This window comes from Gymnoscopelus microlampas, assembly GCF_963454915.1.
Source record: "Gymnoscopelus microlampas genome assembly, chromosome: 16".
Lineage (NCBI taxonomy): Eukaryota > Metazoa > Chordata > Actinopteri > Myctophiformes > Myctophidae > Gymnoscopelus > Gymnoscopelus microlampas.
Window position 1 is genome coordinate 50,740,886 of NC_139953.1, and position 19,279 is coordinate 50,760,164.

A 19,279-nucleotide genomic window follows, 5' to 3' on the forward strand; every position below is an offset into this window, starting at 1 on the left:
AAGTCTCACAGAACAACCAATGAATACAGGTATGTAAGTCTCACAGAACACACAACCAATGAATACAGGTATGTAAGTCTCACAGAACAACCAATGAATACAGGTATGTAAGTCTCACAGAACAACCAATGAATACAGGTATGTAAGTCTCACAGAACAACCAATGAATACAGGTATGTAAGTCTCACAAGGCGTGTCTACCCCAGCCTAGAAACTCGGGCATAAATATGGTCTAGTGTCAGGGTTCAAAGATCCAATCTGAACCCTCCCCAGTTGCCCGACCTTTTTCAAACATGTTTGATATTTATCTGGATCATTACTGTATGAAACAGCAGAGCGGGGGACTGAGAGAATGCGGCTCGCAATAAACACACGCACGCACGCACGCACGCACGCACGCACGCACGCGCACACACACACACACACACACACACACACACACACACACACACACACACACACACACACACACAGGGCCTGTTGCCTGATGTATGCTTCGTCTTACCACGGTGCATTGCGTCATAGCCGATATACAAGCTCACAACGTGTCTCATCATCACTGGTGGTCTTGTATGTCGTATTATGTTATCCACTCTACACTATCGCTCAACGAAAATTAAACCAGGCTTGCCTTGAACGTACTGTACAGTGACATGACACAGAGACACTTCTCTATAACTTACTGTACAGTGACATGACACATAGACACTTCTCTATAACTTACTGTACAGTGACATGACACATAGACACTTCTCTATAACTTACTGTACAGTGACATGACACATAGACACTTCTCTATAACTTACTGTACAGTGACATGACACATAGACACTTCTCTATAACTTACTGTACAGTGACATGACACAGAGACACTTCTCTATAACTTACTGTACAGTGACATGACACAGAGACACTTCTCTATAACTTACTGTACAGTGACATGACACATAGACACTTCTCTATAACTTACTTTACAGTGACATGACACATAGACACTTCTCTATAACTTACTGTACAGTGACATGACACATAGACACTTCTCTATAACTTACTGTACAGTGACATGACACAGAGACACTTCTCTATAACTTACTGTACAGTGACATGACACATAGACACTTCTCTATAACTTACTGTACAGTGACATGACACATAGACACTTCTCTATAACTTACTGTACAGTGACATGACACAGAGACACTTCTCTATAACTTACTGTACAGTGACATGACACATAGACACTTCTCTATAACTTACTGTACAGTGACATGACACAGAGACACTTCTCTATAACTTACTGTACAGTGACATGACACATAGACACTTCTCTATAACTTACTGTACAGTGACATGACACATAGACACTTCTCTATAACTTACTGTACAGTGACATGACACAGAGACACTTCTCTATAACTTACTGTACAGTGACATGACACACAGACACTTCTCTATAACTTACTGTACAGTGACATGACACACAGACACTTCTCTATAACTTACTGTACAGTGACATGACACATAGACACTTCTCTATAACTTACTGTACAGTGACATGACACATAGACACTTCTCTATAACTTACTGTACAGTGACATGACACAGAGACACTTCTCTATAACTTACTGTACAGTGACATGACACATAGACACTTCTCTATAACTTACTGTACAGTGACATGACACATAGACACTTCTCTATAACTTACTGTACAGTGACATGACACAGAGACACTTCTCTATAACTTACTGTACAGTGACATGACACACAGACACTTCTCTATAACTTACTGTACAGTGACATGACACATAGACACTTCTCTATAACTTACTGTACAGTGACATGACACATAGACACTTCTCTATAACTTACTGTACAGTGACATGACACATAGACACTTCTCTATAACTTACTGTACAGTGACATGACACAGAGACACTTCTCTATAACTTACTGTACAGTGACATGACACAGAGACACTTCTCTATAACTTACTGTACAGTGACATGACACAGAGACACTTCTCTATAACTTACTGTACAGTGACATGACACAGAGACACTTCTCTATAACTTACTGTACAGTGACATGACACATAGACACTTCTCTATAACTTACTGTACAGTGACATGACACAGAGACACTTCTCTATAACTTACTGTACAGTGACATGACACAGAGACACTTCTCTATAACTTACTGTACAGTGACATGACACATAGACACTTCTCTATAACTTACTGTACAGTGACATGACACAGAGACACTTCTCTATAACTTACTGTACAGTGACATGACACATAGACACTTCTCTATAACTTACTGTACAGTGACATGACACATAGACACTTCTCTATAACTTAGTGTACAGTGACATGACACATAGACACTTCTCTATAACTTACTGTACAGTGACATGACACATAGACACTTCTCTATAATTTACTGTACAGTGACATGACACAGAGACACTTCTCTATAACTTACTGTACAGTGACATGACACAGAGACACTTCTCTATAACTTACTGTACAGTGACATGACACATAGACACTTCTCTATAATTTACTGTACAGTGACATGACACAGAGACACTTCTCTATAACTTACTGTACAGTGACATGACACAGAGACACTTCTCTATAACTTACTGTACAGTGACATGACACAGAGACACTTCTCTATAACTTACTGTACAGTGACATGACACAGAGACACTTCTCTATAACTTACTGTACAGTGACATGACACATAGACACTTCTCTATAACTTACTGTACAGTGACATGACACAGAGACACTTCTCTATAACTTACTGTACAGTGACATGACACATAGACACTTCTCTATAACTTACTGTACAGTGACATGACACATAGACACTTCTCTATAACTTACTGTACAGTGACATGACACATAGACACTTCTCTATAACTTACTGTACAGTGACATGACACAGAGACACTTCTCTATAACTTACTGTACAGTGACATGACACAGAGACACTTCTCTATAACTTACTGTACAGTGACATGACACACAGACACTTATCTATAACTTACTGTACAGTGACATGACACAGAGACACTTCTCTATAACTTACTGTACAGTGACATGACACAGAGACACTTCTCTATAACTTACTGTACAGTGACATGACACATAGACACTTCTCTATAACTTACTGTACAGTGACATGACACAGAGACACTTCTCTATAACTTACTGTACAGTGACACACATAGACACTTCTCTATAACTTACTGTACAGTGACATGACACAGAGACACTTCTCTATAACTTACTGTACAGTTACATGACACATAGACACTTCTCTATAACGTACCGTACAGTGACATGACACATAGACACTTCTCTATAACTTACTGTACAGTGACATGACACATAGACACTTCTCTATAACTTACTGTACAGTGACATGACACATAGACACTTCTCTATAACTTACTGTACAGTGACATGACACATAGACACTTCTCTATAACTTACTGTACAGTGACATGACACAGAGACACTTCTCTATAACTTACTGTACAGTTACATGACACATAGACACTTCTCTATAACTTACCGTACAGTGACATGACACATAGACACTTCTCTATAACTTACTGTACAGTGACACAGAGACACTTCTCTATAACTTACTGTACAGTGACATGACACAGAGACACTTCTCTATAACTTACTGTACAGTGACATGACACATAGACACTTCTCTATAACTTACTCTACAGTGACATGACACAGAGACACTTCTCTATAACTTACTGTACAGTGACATGACACATAGACACTTCTCTATAACTTACTGTACAGTGACATGACACAGAGACACTTCTCTATAACTTACTGTACAGTGACATGACACATAGACACTTCTCTATAACTTACTCTACAGTGACATGACACAGAGACACTTCTCTATAACTTACTGTACAGTGACATGACACATAGACACTTCTCTATAACTTACTGTACAGTGACATGACACAGAGACACTTCTCTATAACTTACTGTACAGTGACATGACACATAGACACTTCTCTATAACTTACTGTACAGTGACATGACACATAGACACTTCTCTATAACTTACTGTACAGTGACATGACACAGAGACACTTCTCTATAACTTACTGTACAGTGACATGACACATAGACACTTCTCTATAACTTACTGTACAGTGACATGACACAGAGACACTTCTCTATAACTTACTGTACAGTGACATGACACATAGACACTAGGGGTGTGCCGATACACTAATTTCACGAAACGATACGATACGATATTTGGCTCACAACTTCGATACGATTTCGATACGATACGATACGCACTTTTTTTATTATGAAAATATATGGAGGAGAAAAAAAGAAAATGCAAACAAATAATTCTGTTTTTGCATTATTCAGACATGCAAACTTGTAGCTTTTCAGCTACAATAGCCGTTTTGAATCCAAATAGTATGACACCTGACCCGAAAAAAAAACATGTTGTCACTCTTTTCACTTCTCGGCCGTTTGCATGCCTGATTATTATGATTGTAAAAAAAAAAAAAAAAAAATCAAAAACGATATTTTTTTTTTCCAAAACGATACATATCGTCGCGAAAACGTATCGCGATATATCGCGGGACGATATATCGGCACACCCCTAATAGACACTTCTCTATAACTTACTGTACAGTGACATGACACAGAGACACTTCTCTATAACTTACTGTACAGTGACATGACACATAGACACTTCTCTATAACTTACTGTACAGTGACATGACACATAGACACTTCTCTATAACTTACTGTACAGTGACATGACACAGAGACACTTCTCTATAACTTACTGTACAGTGACATGACACAGAGACACTTCTCTATAACTTACTGTACAGTGACATGACACATAGACACCTCTCTATAACTTACTGTACAGTGACATGACACACAGACACTTCTCTATAACTTACTGTACAGTGACATGACACAGAGACACTTCTCTATAACTTACTGTACAGTGACATGACACATAGACACTTCTCTATAACTTACTGTACAGTGACATGACACAGAGACACTTCTCTATAACTTACTGTACAGTGACATGACACAGAGACACTTCTCTATAACTTACTGTACAGTGACATGACACATAGACACTTCTCTATAACTTACTGTACAGTGACATGACACATAGACACTTCTCTATAACTTACTGTACAGTGACATGACACATAGACACTTCTCTATAACTTACTGTACAGTGACATGACACAGAGACACTTCTCTATAACTTACTGTACAGTGACATGACACATAGACACTTCTCTATAACTTACTGTACAGTGACATGACACAGAGACACTTCTCTATAACTTACTATACAGTGACATGACACAGAGACACTTCTCTATAACTTACTGTACAGTGACATGACACAGAGACACTTCTCTATAACTTACTGTACAGTGACATGACACATAGACACTTCTCTATAACTTACTGTACAGTGACATGACACATAGACACTTCTCTATAACTTACTGTACAGTGACATGACACATAGACACTTCTCTATAACTTACTGTACAGTGACATGACACATAGACACTTCTCTATAACTTAGTGTACAGTGACATGACACAGAGACACTTCTCTATAACTTACTGTACAGTGACATGACACAGAGACACTTCTCTATAACTTACTGTACAGTGACATGACACAGAGACACTTCTCTATAACTTACTGTACAGTGACATGACACATAGACACTTCTCTATAACTTACTGTACAGTGACATGACACAGAGACACTTCTCTATAACTTACTGTACAGTGACATGACACAGAGACACTTTTCTATAACTTACTGTACAGTGACATGACACAGAGACACTTCTCTATAACTTACTGTACAGTGACATGACACAGAGACACTTCTCTATAACTTACTGTACAGTGACATGACACATAGACACTTCTCTATAACTTACTGTACAGTGACATGACACATAGACACTTCTCTATAACTTACTGTACAGTGACATGACACAGAGACACTTCTCTATAACTTACTGTACAGTGACATGACACATAGACACTTCTCTATAACTTACTGTACAGTGACATGACACAGAGACACTTCTCTATAACTTACTGTACAGTGACATGACACAGAGACACTTCTCTATAACTTACTGTACAGTGACATGACACAGAGACACTTCTCTATAACTTACTGTACAGTGACATGACACATAGACACTTCTCTATAACTTACTGTACAGTGACATGACACAGAGACACTTCTCTATAACTTACTGTACAGTGACATGACACAGAGACACCTCTCTATAACTTACTGTACAGTGACATGACACATAGACACCTCTCTATAACTTACTGTACAGTGACATGACACAGAGACACTTCTCTATAACTTACTGTACAGTGACATGACACACAGACACTTCTCTATAACTTACTGTACAGTGACATGACACAGAGACACTTCTCTATAACTTACTGTACAGTGACATGACACATAGACACTTCTCTATAACTTACTGTACAGTGACATGACACAGAGACACTTCTCTATAACTTACTGTACAGTGACATGACACAGAGACACTTCTCTATAACTTACTGTACAGTGACATGACACATAGACACTTCTCTATAACTTACTGTACAGTGACATGACACATAGACACCTCTCTATAACTTACTGTACAGTGACATGACACATAGACACTTCTCTATAACTTACTGTACAGTGACATGACACATAGACACTTCTCTATAACTTAGTGTACAGTGACATGACACAGAGACACTTCTCTATAACTTACTGTACAGTGACATGACACAGAGACACTTCTCTATAACTTACTGTACAGTGACATGACACAGAGACACTTTTCTATAACTTACTGTACAGTGACATGACACAGAGACACTTCTCTATAACTTACTGTACAGTGACATGACACATAGACACTTCTCTATAACTTACTGTACAGTGACATGACACATAGACACTTCTCTATAACTTACTGTACAGTGACATGACACAGAGACACTTCTCTATAACTTACTGTACAGTGACATGACACATAGACACTTCTCTATAACTTACTGTACAGTGACATGACACATAGACACTTCTCTATAACTTACTGTACAGTGACATGACACATAGACACTTCTCTATAACTTACTGTACAGTGACATGACACATAGACACTTCTCTATAACTTACTGTACAGTGACATGACACATAGACACTTCTCTATAACTTACTATACAGTGACATGACACAGAGACACTTCTCTATAACTTACTGTACAGTGACATGACACATAGACACTTCTCTATAACTTACTGTACAGTGACATGACACAGAGACACTTCTCTATAACTTACTGTACAGTGACATGACACAGAGACACTTCTCTATAACTTACTGTACAGTGACATGACACATAGACACTTCTCTATAACTTACTGTACAGTGACATGACACATGGACACTTCTCTATAACTTACTGTACAGTGACATGACACAGAGACACTTCTCTATAACTTACTGTACAGTGACATGACACATAGACACTTCTCTATAACTTACTGTACAGTGACATGACACAGAGACACTTCTCTATAACTTACTGTACAGTGACATGACACAGAGACACTTCTCTATAACTTACTGTACAGTGACATGACACAGAGACACTTCTCTATAACTTACTGTACAGTGGCATGACACATAGACACTTCTCTATAACTTACTGTACAGTGACATGACACATAGACACTTCTCTATAACTTACTGTACAGTGACATGACACATAGACACTTCTCTATAACTTACTGTACAGTGACATGACACAGAGACACTTCTCTATAACTTACTGTACAGTGACATGACACAGAGACACTTCTCTATAACTTACTGTACAGTGACATGACACAGAGACACTTCTCTATAACTTACTGTACAGTGACATGACACATAGACACTTCTCTATAACTTACTGTACAGTGACATGACACATAGACACTTCTCTATAACTTACTGTACAGTGACATGACACATAGACACTTCTCTATAACTTACTGTACAGTGACATGACACAGAGACACTTCTCTATAACTTACTGTACAGTGACATGACACATAGACACTTCTCTATAACTTACTGTACAGTGACATGACACAGAGACACTTCTCTATAACTTACTGTACAGTGACATGACACACAGACACTTCTCTATAACTTACTGTACAGTGACATGACACAGAGACACTTCTCTATAACTTACTGTACAGTGACATGACACATAGACACTTCTCCTTATGCCTAAACTTAACCTCAGTAAAACTATGCCTAAACCTAACCTTATTTCTAAACGTAACCTCAGTAAAACTATGGCTAACCCTAAACGTATTTCTAACCTTATCCTCAGTAAAACATTTACAAGAATACAAGAACCGCTGGTCCGCTGTAAAAAAAATTACCATTGAAACCGTATGACTTGTCGGCAAGGTCTGTTGGCACTAATGTCCTATTCTTCTGAACTATACTTTTGAACATCGTATGAAAAATGTAAAGGTAGTCACGGTGTCATACAGATGTCTGTAGTTCTAATGGTCTGGAACAATTAATCAATGTGTTGAAACAACATTTTGAACCAGGGTTTTATGCCAGCCTGCGTTGCATTTAACATGCAGAGACGCTCCTTGTCGGTAACACGCAGGCGTTAACATGGAGCCTCAATAAGGAACTCGCCTCCATGTTAATTCACTGCATGGTGACAAAAACAACCCGGTTTAAACGGTTGTTACAACCCATCGATGTGTTTTTTCAGACCGTCGGAACCAGAAACATATATAGGTTACCACGACTGCCTTTATATTTTTCATACGATATTCAGAAGACGGGATCTTACGTTCTTGACTTGGGACCAAATCCCGTAGCTACAGCGGACGGCGAGACTCAAGTCAAACCTTTTCATGTTTGTTCATTACTTTTATTTGTGTTGATAGATGTTACTTTTAACTCACCGGTAACACTCCTGAGGTGGTGCTTACTGTTTTCTATGCATAATATCAGGCTATTCTATATTAATATTTAGAAGAGACCTGCTGGTTCCCAGCAAACATGCACATCTTTCACTCATGCACAATCACAGCAAGAGATGGCACAGCACAGCACTCCTTCTCAGATTTATGCTCATAAAGAAGTGATGTTGGTTGCACATGAGCCCATGATTCTATCAAGTGTCACTAAACATTTTAATTACTCGCACCAGTGTTATCGATTCATTTTATTCTGAACCAAACCAATAATACGCCGTTTTGACACTGTCACAATAGTGGTGACATATTGCATTTAGTTTAGTTGACTTTATTTGAAAAGCAAGTTCAGAGAGTACAGAAGTCCTGACGTCACTCGTTCATCCCTAGGTTCGTAAAGTAATTTCTCTATGGAGAATAACATTGTGTCATCATAGAATCGTCTCATATAAGAATTTGGGTCCAAAAATAAACAAACTGTCTCTTCAAATTGTCAGGGAGGAGGTTCTATATCGTTTATGATAGTCAGTCACTCACATTTGATACAGTCTGTTTCTGGTGAAAGAATAACTTATTCGGCGGAAGTAACATTATGGTTTTCTCACCGTCAGTTGATGCTTCATATCCATAAGAGTCAAACCACCGGGGTCATTTGTTTACTTTTGGAACACAGTTCTTATTTGACGCGATATTAAACACGTCTATGGGGATTCAGAACGGGGGGAAAACCGCGACCCAGGTAGGATGTGTAAAATACGTCAGACTTCGGAGCTCTATAACAATACATTAACAAGTTATCAGATTGGTTGACAGCAGTTCCAGGATAAAACACAAAAACGTATTTTTTGGACTCTAATTTGGAATGGGTGTGGTACCGAACCACATGGCTTGTACCAAAACGGTTCGCCACGGTTACATGTATTGTTACAAACCTAATAAAAAATTATGATTTGTGTCACAGGTTCCAGTTCCCCGAGGCGGGGCTGTTCCAGTGCAATGTGACAGGGTTGGTGTTTGGAACGACAGGGGAAGGAGAAGTCCTCCTAAGGACTGTTCAGTGGGATGAAGGATGTCTCCAGACAACAGGAAGGCCTCCTGCAGGTCCTCTGTTTGACATCCAGTGTCCTCAGAAGTCTGTCCGCCAGCTAGTGAGACAGCTACACCTGCCTCACTGTGCCATCATACCTAGTAAGTACTGACTGCTCTTAGCATTGTCCAATCAGTTTCAAGTTTCTTGTTCAAAGTAACACAGAATAACATATAATACTATGTTACGCAACATGGCACACACTTGACAAGTGGCGAGAAATTACATAATTTATCTGTTTTAAAAAGGGGCGTGGCCTAATGGCTTCATAGCAAATTAAAAAACGATAAGGTTGCACCAACTCGTATGAAAATTGGTCACACCAGTATCATGTCCCGACTTACAAAAACGTCTCTTGGAGCCAGGACCTAAACCCAACAGGAAGTCAGCCATTTTGAATTTATTGTGGAGTTTTAGTACATTTTATGACATATTCACGGATCGTACTTTAACAAACTCCTCCTAGGAGGATTGTCAGCAAAGCTTCAAACTTCCATGTTTCCGCGTCAAACAGAAAGTGAAAATAGACGATCTACAGGGTCAAGTTCTTATTGTCTCCGCCAGGCCGTAAGGCATGGCGTGAGAGTATGTTTTGCATCCTGTCCGTCCGTCCGTCTGTCCGTGTGTGTCCCTGTGTGTCCGTCTGTTTGTGAACAGCTAATCTCCGGCACTGTATTCGCACACACTCCCTGGCTGTCAATTCAGAACCTCTGCAAACTTTTCACATTGGCCTGTTATAGCGCCACCAGAAGGCAGCATTTTGCTAAAAAAAAGTTTTGACAGTACTACTACAGATTTTGTCCAAACGTCACGCAAATCTGTACACAGTATCTCTATAGTCATTAAACAAAACGGGTCTTTCAGATTTTTCATATTCCATCCTGATTGGCTTAGAATAGCTTACAAAGTTTGCAGGAGTGCTCTGTTTTGAACAAAATGCCTCAAACAATGAACACAGTGTGCAATTTCCATGACATTTTGCATGTACTGCACATTCCCACTATGCTGAGGAAGAAATGCCACTTGAAAATTTTCAAATCAGCCTCATGGTGGCGCTATAACAGGCTGATTTGCATTTTTACCTATAACTACATCGATCTGTGCAAAATGTTGTATGTGCACTCCCTAGAGGCCAAGGAAAAACCTTTGCCCTGCATTTTTCACATCTTCTTTTTATAGCGCCACAATATAAAAGTCATATTACTCCTTCAGATTTTATAAAAAAGAACACAAATTGGTACACATGGTCTCTATTATCATGTGATCAAGACGGATATGTTTGATCTTCCATATTCCATCCTGATTGGCTAAGATTGACATCTAAAGTTTGCAGGAGTGGCCCGTTTTGAACAAAATGCCTCAAAACATGAACACAGTGTCCGATTGCGGTGAAACTTTGCACGTACATTTGCACTAAGTTGAGGAACAAATGCCACCCTTTTGACATTGCCCTATTATAGCGCCACCAGGAGGCCTATTTTTGCTAAACACACTTCTTTTACAGATCACAAACATCACACAAACCGGTAAACATTAGCTCTATAGTAATTTGAACAAGATGGATCTGTCCTATTCTTCATATTCCATTGCTGGCCCACAATAATCTACCTGACCTGGCGGAGACCTGTGCTCCGAGAAGCACTTTTTCGAGTCTGTCCTGTCTTTGTCATTGCAGAGCAGTGTAAGGTGTTGTGGGACCGCCTGCCAGACGATGAGGATGAACTGGAGCTCGAAGTGGGAGACATCATTGACTTCATTAAAGAGGTACATTTATTACTCTCACCTGGCTAATACGCTAAGCAGCAGGAAGACAGATACTGTATTAACTAACTCCAAGCTAGCAAACTTACTAACTCTTGTGACAAGAAAAGAAAAGTAAATAAAATATAAATACATAATAATTGCCTTGTCATCTCAGCCATTCCCCTGTATTTTGTTGCACACCATGTACGTATAAAGTGGAGTTAGAAGGAGAGCTTGTCATTGAAGTCATGGTGTATGTAATGGTACTGGTATACTGGTAATGGTGCAAGGCTACTGGTCTATACTTTAGCTGCCTTTGGTTTTCTATTGTTTATTTGCATGTCATGTCACCCTGGCTCGATTAACTCATCTAGTGAGTATTTTTTTTTCATTTATCTTACCCTTTTAAGACGTCACAGAATATTTATCTTTAGTATGATTGATCCTCTGATGGTTGGTAATCACAGGGGCCATCACTGAGCTTCCATAGGGAAAAAAAACATTTCCACCGAAACTGTACTTTTAGTTTCACTTTCAATTTGAAAACAGCTGTCTGAGCCAAAACTGCAGGGGGCGGGGGGAAAGCAACTGGAGTTACAGCTGACTTTCTGCAGACGCTAACCAGGAAGTAGATGGAACATACAATGTTGAGATCATGTGATCTCTAGATCTATCTGCCACGCAGCCTAAAATGGTGGCTCATAGGAAGCGCAAGGGCGCCATCTAGTGGTAAACACTAAAAGCGCAAGCGCCGTCAAAAGACGTCATTGGCACTCTGGGCTTACAAAAAGACGTCATCGGCACAGAATGTGTGTGTGTGTGTGTGTGTGTGTATTATGACTATATATTCTGTGGCCATGTTTGGGAGAATGTGTGGGCATACACTTAATTGGTGCGTTCGGAGTGAACGCAGTAGAAGCTGAAGTTGTGTCCGTGTCTAGCATATGTTTGTCAAATAGACCATAATCTGCCTTGATTTGAAAGTCCGTCCACTTCCGGCCGTGTTGTTGTGTTGCTGTTAGGGGACAACGTTGTGTCTGTCTGTGTCCAGTGACAGCAAGTACAGCGCTCAGCAGTAAGATCAAATTACTAAGAAGGGTTATAGCCAGAATACTGATCAATATTTGTGCAAAGTGTGTCTGCGCAACGTGTGTCTGCGCAAAGTGTGTCTGCTGTGAGACCCTCCCCAACGACTCCCTGACTCCGAACTCCATGGGTGTCCTCCTCAATTCTGGTAAAAAGATAACATGACTATAGAGATGAGATCAACTCACTGGCACTTTGGTGCCAGGAGAATAACCTCGTCCTTAATGTCGACAAGACCAAGGAGCTGATCGTGGAATAGAGGAATGGAGCTCAAATAGGAAACAAACACCACACACGTGAGGAAAAAGGCTCAGCATCGACTGTACTGACTCCGCTGCCTGGAGAAGTTGAGTAGGACACCGGCCTGGTATGGAAACTGTATGGCCCGAGAAAGATAAGCCTACAGCGAGTAGTGCGATCTGCAGAGCGCATAATGCGAGCTCCCCGCGCTCCAGGAACTGTACAAAAAGTGGTGTGTAGTCAAAGCCCAGAAAAAAAACACAAATAAAAAGTATAGCATGCCCTAACAAAAATAATTTTGGAGTCCTATTTGTTGCGCAAAAGTGGAAGATTGGAGCACCAGGCAGGTGTACTAGGGTGCACAGTAGCGTCTTAAATGCGGAAGTCTTGCAATTCCAGAGTTGGCAGAATTAGGAAGTTACGTCAGTCCATTCAACAAGTGAGTCCATGAGAAAGGAGTTTATCACCACACTACCTCCTAGTGGTGGCAACACTGAGAAAGTCCTAAGTAAGAAACTTGGAGTTCAACCCAGAGAATAATTGTCCATTCTTGTTCAAATATAAACATTTCACTCATCAAAATAACATCCTCAAAATAAACCTAAATACTCAAACAACATAAATGTGACCATACATTTTTATGTGTGTCACAAACTATTGACTATTATGTTTCATGTTTACATTTTTCTTCACACATTTTGGTTGGAGGTGTTACTCTCCAAATGTACTTTCAGAGCATGTTGTCCAACTGTTACACTTGACATTTTGAAATGTTTTATCAAAAATACAGGTGGATAAACAATGCCTTATGTCTTGTACCTTCAGGGTGATGACACTGGCTGGTGGTACGGCAGCTTGAATGGCAAGTTGGGGCTTTTCCCTTCCAACCATGTCGAAGGACTGAAGCCCAGTGATGCTACAGGAGAAGAGACAGGTAAGACTCAAAAGCTGTCTGGGCTTCATTAACTCTTTGACAGACAGAAATAAAATTTGCTATGCCACTGCCAGCAATTTCCGTGTGTTTTCACTAACCTTTGAAAAATCATATAATATTTATCTCTGGTATGATCGATCCCCCGATCGCTTTAAAAGACGTGTCTGAGTCTCGTAGAATGGGGGGGGGGGGGGTGTAGTGAAGTAGAAGTAAAAGTATTGAACGTTGGTGTAACTTGGCTCCACCCCATTTTCTATTCGGTTCATAATTGACAGTTCCTATCTTTTGACATAAGTTTTGAACAGTTTATCATACAGAGTCATGAGTCTCCTCACTGCATTCAGTTGAGAGTCCTTGTCCTTCATTGTAGATGTTTAGCTCTGCCCTCTTTTCTGATTTATTACACGGCTTGGTTGAATGCTTGTTTCTGATTGGTCAATCATCGGTCATTATTTCTTGATAATGACCGATGAGCTCTATAATGGACCGCTGTGTAATCAGAGACTCAGAACACCTGCTCATGTCAACCTGCGCTGCTTGATTTTATGCTTTATCCAATTTGATCTAATCAGGAGAGAGAACTCATAACAGGATACAAGATAAACAAGTGAAATAGTAAGTTATGGAAAATGGAAGAAATAAATAATAAGAAAAAAGAGTACACACAATTATAACTGGAACACTCGAGGAGCAGCAGAACAATTAGTTATTTCTCCTGATTGGATTAAATTGTTGTCCCTCCTGAAAATACATGTTCTGTTTTCTAAAAAGCTTGAGAGGCAGAGAGAATGCTATTACTGAACAACCACTCTATAGTAATGATTACTATCACAATATAGATCTATTTAACACTGTTACTGAACAAACACTCTATAGTAATGATTACTATCACAATATAGATCTATTTAACACTGTTACTGAACAAACACTCTATAGTAATGATTACTATCACAATATAGATCTATTTAACACTGTTACTGAACAAACACTCTATAGTAATGATTACTATCACAATATAGAGCTATTTAACACTGTTACTGAACAAACACTCTATAGTAATGATTACTATCACAATATAGAGCTATTTAACACTGTTACTGAACAAACACTCTATAATAATGATTACTATCACAATATAGAGCTATTTAACACTGTTACTGAACAAACACTCTATAATAATGATTACTATCACAATATAGAGCTATTTAACACTGTTACTGAACAAACACTCTAGTAATGATTACTATCACAATATAGAGCTATTTAACACTGTTACTGAACAAACACTATAGTTATGATTACTATCACAATATAGAGCTATTTAACACTGATACTGAACAAACACTCTATAGCAATTATTACTATCACAATATAGAGCTATTTAACACTGTTACTGAACAAACACCCTAGTAATGATTACTATCACAATATAGAGCTATTTAACACTGTTACTGAACAAACACTATAGTTATGATTACTATCACAATATAGAGCTATTTAACACTGATACTGAACAAACACTCTATAGCAATTATTACTATCACAATATAGAGCTATTTAACACTGTTACTGAACAAACACTCTATATCAAGTATGACTCGGAATATAGAGATTTAACTTTTACCAAAAAAATATCACTTTCAGCACCTTTAAAGGACACTTTGTCGATATCTAACACACACCCTATCCTTATCCTATAGTGAGGAGAACACTTCCACAATGTCTTGTGTGTGCTGAGAATGATAATCACAGCCAGCCTAGAGTACAGGACAACTCTGTAGGCAAGCGATATGACAGGGTTTATGCTAAATGTCTGCAAAATATAAAAACTTCACAGATCATGGCCTTTGTGTGGGACACGTCACAGATGAAGGAGCAGTGAATATCCTACGACCACTGAAAGTGACCCAGACTCACGTGGTTGTAAATGTGACTCACCTGTCTCTCTATGGGCTCCTCTGGGAGAAGATTAAAGAGTTCTTTTTTCCAACACTTGGTCAAGTTCTGCTGTTCCTTCGACAACCAACACTTGAGATGAAAGTGTTCCTGCTGCCGGAAAATGTGCTTGTCAAAGAGGTAAAATAATATTTATGTTATCTGTACCTAGCATCCAGAGAGTTGAAATACGTTTAGACTTGTAAATACAAAAACATATATAAGGACAAAAGAGCATGTCAAAGTAGACTATTTCCAAAAAGTAGCCCATCTACATCTACATTAGCCTAAAAGGTCTGCCCACATACTGTATGTGGCTTTATGATTGAACCAAGTTGTGTTGGTGTCATTTTAGGTGAAATTACAACATGAAGAGGATAAATACATTGATATTTCCTCAGAGTGTGTGCTCATCCCATCCCAACGTTACAGTCTGCGCTGTCCTCCACATGAAGTACAACCTGAGGTACTACACACTAAAACTTAACCTGTGTTTGAGAAAAACTGACCATAACTCTTAATTTCCACTACAACCGTAAGTCCCTACTACTAATACTACTACTAATACTACTAATACTACTAATACCACTACTACTACTACTGCTACTACTGCTAGCACCAATACAGTATAACTCAACAGTAATACTGTTATGTATGTATCTTCAGGATGGACGTTACCGTCTCAATTACGGACCAAATTACCATCCAATATTTGAGGTCATGGATCTGAGTGGAATGGAAGACGTCCCATTAGAGCTACGGGGACCTGAGGACCAGACAGTGTGGAAGCGACGCATCACGAAAGGTAAATCTAGTCATTCAACTTCATTAGATCAGGGGGGATAAACCTGGAATCATGATTCGGTTTGGTGTATTTATGATTATGTATTAGGAGCAATGAACAGCTACTGAACCACAGTTAGGAGTTCAGTGTCGTTCAATTCATTGTTTTTCAATACCTGTAGCTCCTCTTTGTCAGTAGGCAGCCTGAGGACAAACACATTGGGCCTCATGCAGCAATAAGTTCCTAATGTTTCCTCTTACATTTCTTCCTAAGTGAATTCCTAAGAGAAGTTGAGTCAGATTCATGAAACGTTCTTAAAAGGCAGAATTGTTCGTAACTTATGTTCTTGATGATGATGAATGCCAATCCTCGTAACTTGAAGGGGTGTGCCAGTTCATCCTAATTACCATAGGGAGCCGCCCCACCAATCCCCATATAAGGCATGACTGCATGGCCCTGCCTGCAGTCACACCTGTGTGTGATTGCTGCTCACAGAAATCACAGGAAATCACACACAGAAATAAAATTGAGAGAATGAAGTAAAGAATACCTAAACTATAAGTCTACAGATGGTGGAACACCAGACTCCAAACATAAAAATAAATTAATTAATAGTTCTGTGGAGGTACTTCTGAAGTGAACAGCAAATTATTTTATTTAATTAATGAATGTGTTTTATTATTTCTCTCACATTAATCAACATATCACCTCTAGACATCAATGTACATTTTCTGAAATTAGCTGTTAAAAATGTTATCCATATGGGCTTCAACTCAACCGGGTCCGTTTGGGTTAGATTGTAATTTCAGACCTGTCTCAAACATTTTCATGTCAAGGCCCCCCAAATTGACATGCATTTGGCTGCAGACCCCCACCTGAAAATATTTTCTGCCAGGGAAAATGTTTCAAGATTTATCAAAATGTCTTAAAAATAGCCGATCTACAAGCTCAAAATGGCCAGTAATGGGACGTGTTGTGGGCTTGTAGATCGGCTATTTTCAAACAAAGTATAAAAAAGGGTTAAAGTGATAAAACTGTTCTTCGTTTGCTGTGGACCCCCTGAAACTCCCTGAAGGACCCCTGACCACACTTTGAGAACCACTGCTGTAAAGATATGATAAAAATATTATTGTAATTTAAATCCTATATTATACAACTGTAGAATTGAAGAAACTTCGAGAATTAATTATTTTTGCACAAATATGTCACACTTAAGAACTCAAAGGCCAGCCTAAGAGTGCTCTCTAGTATGCGTAGATTTCTTCTTAACTTAAGAACAAATCACAGCTAAGAAAACATTTGTGAATGTCAAAATCTCTTAAAAAACTTCTTAAGTGGGTCTAAGAACAAATTTGTTCGTAAGTACGGTTCATGAATCGGGCCCATTGTTACTGAACCATTCCATATAAAAGTCAGAGCTGTGTACCAAAACAATAGGTTTATATTCTGTCACTTCAGTTAGGACAAATCATGGAATTACATTAATTTGGTTTAGTGATGAATGGACCTGATTTTAGGTCATCTGGGGGAGCAAGTTACATTTTCCCTTTTGCCTTCTGAATCCTCCCTTCTGTGTATAGATACACACAATCTCGGTCTGTGAATGTTTCTGACGTATAACTCAAGAACGTCTGTGATACGTACTCTGACATCGTATACAACGGTATTGCATAACCAGAGGGACATGAGTTCCCGAATCCCAGTAAGCATCGCTCCCAACGGGCATCGTTCCCACAATGCCAACGGGCAGCGTTCCCAACGGACATCGGCCCAGTAGTACATAAAAGCAGATCTAAAACATCCGGTGGCAGCTGGGGTGGTTGAGGGTGAGCAGAAATGCATAGAAGGGCAGCAGCAGGAGCAGAAAAAAACCAAATGAAAACGTCCCTTCTTAAATGGGTCGCTGTATAAGTGAAGTGCGTATGTGATTGGTTGAGAATAGAAGCATGAAGATGAGACAGACCAATGGTCAGCCACCAGAACCTCAACTTGCTCTACACATTTCATGTGTGACACTGGCATGTTCTCCATCTCTCATCTCCTCACACAACTCAACTTTTAGACATAGACAACATCATTTCACAATCCCAAAGCACAAACATGATTATTTATGTTTTACTTATATGGACAGAAAAAGTGAGGGATTGTTCTTATAACGTTAGGCTACTGCACAATGGTATGAAAGAGTGTATGGTTCAGTAAAGTATTCCTCAATCTTTAAAATGTGCTCAGCCCCTCCCACACCCATGCTCAGTGTTGTTTATCAATGCACTAAAACAGAGATTTCACGACGCGGCGGGACGCGGCACTTCACCGGCTATGGACTAGTAAGACAGACAGACAGACAGACAGACAGACAGACAG

At 39.2% G+C, this 19,279-nt stretch overlaps 3 protein-coding genes across 3 annotated transcripts in view; 2 read left to right on the top strand and 1 right to left on the bottom strand.

The window, feature by feature from the left end:
- The window catches only part of LOC311063420 (gap junction alpha-1 protein-like), a 604,483-nt gene that overhangs the window by 124,184 nt on the left and 461,020 nt on the right, over positions 1-19,279 (bottom strand). The window lies entirely within an intron of this gene.
- The window catches only part of LOC311063805 (uncharacterized protein), a 196,618-nt gene that overhangs the window by 53,237 nt on the left and 124,102 nt on the right, over positions 1-19,279 (top strand). The window lies entirely within an intron of this gene.
- LOC311063947 (uncharacterized protein) overlaps positions 1-19,279 on the top strand; it is a gene marked incomplete at its 5' end in the record, with an annotated part of 54,733 nt that overhangs the window by 28,979 nt on the left and 6,475 nt on the right. Inside the window, 6 exons of the mRNA XM_084083577.1 lie at positions 10,068-10,294; positions 11,869-11,957; positions 14,088-14,196; positions 16,034-16,272; positions 16,487-16,597; positions 16,798-16,936. Coding sequence (XP_083939703.1) covers positions 10,068-10,294; positions 11,869-11,957; positions 14,088-14,196; positions 16,034-16,272; positions 16,487-16,597; positions 16,798-16,936 — 914 coding nt within the window. The remainder of the gene's footprint in view (positions 1-10,067; positions 10,295-11,868; positions 11,958-14,087; positions 14,197-16,033; positions 16,273-16,486; positions 16,598-16,797; positions 16,937-19,279) is intronic.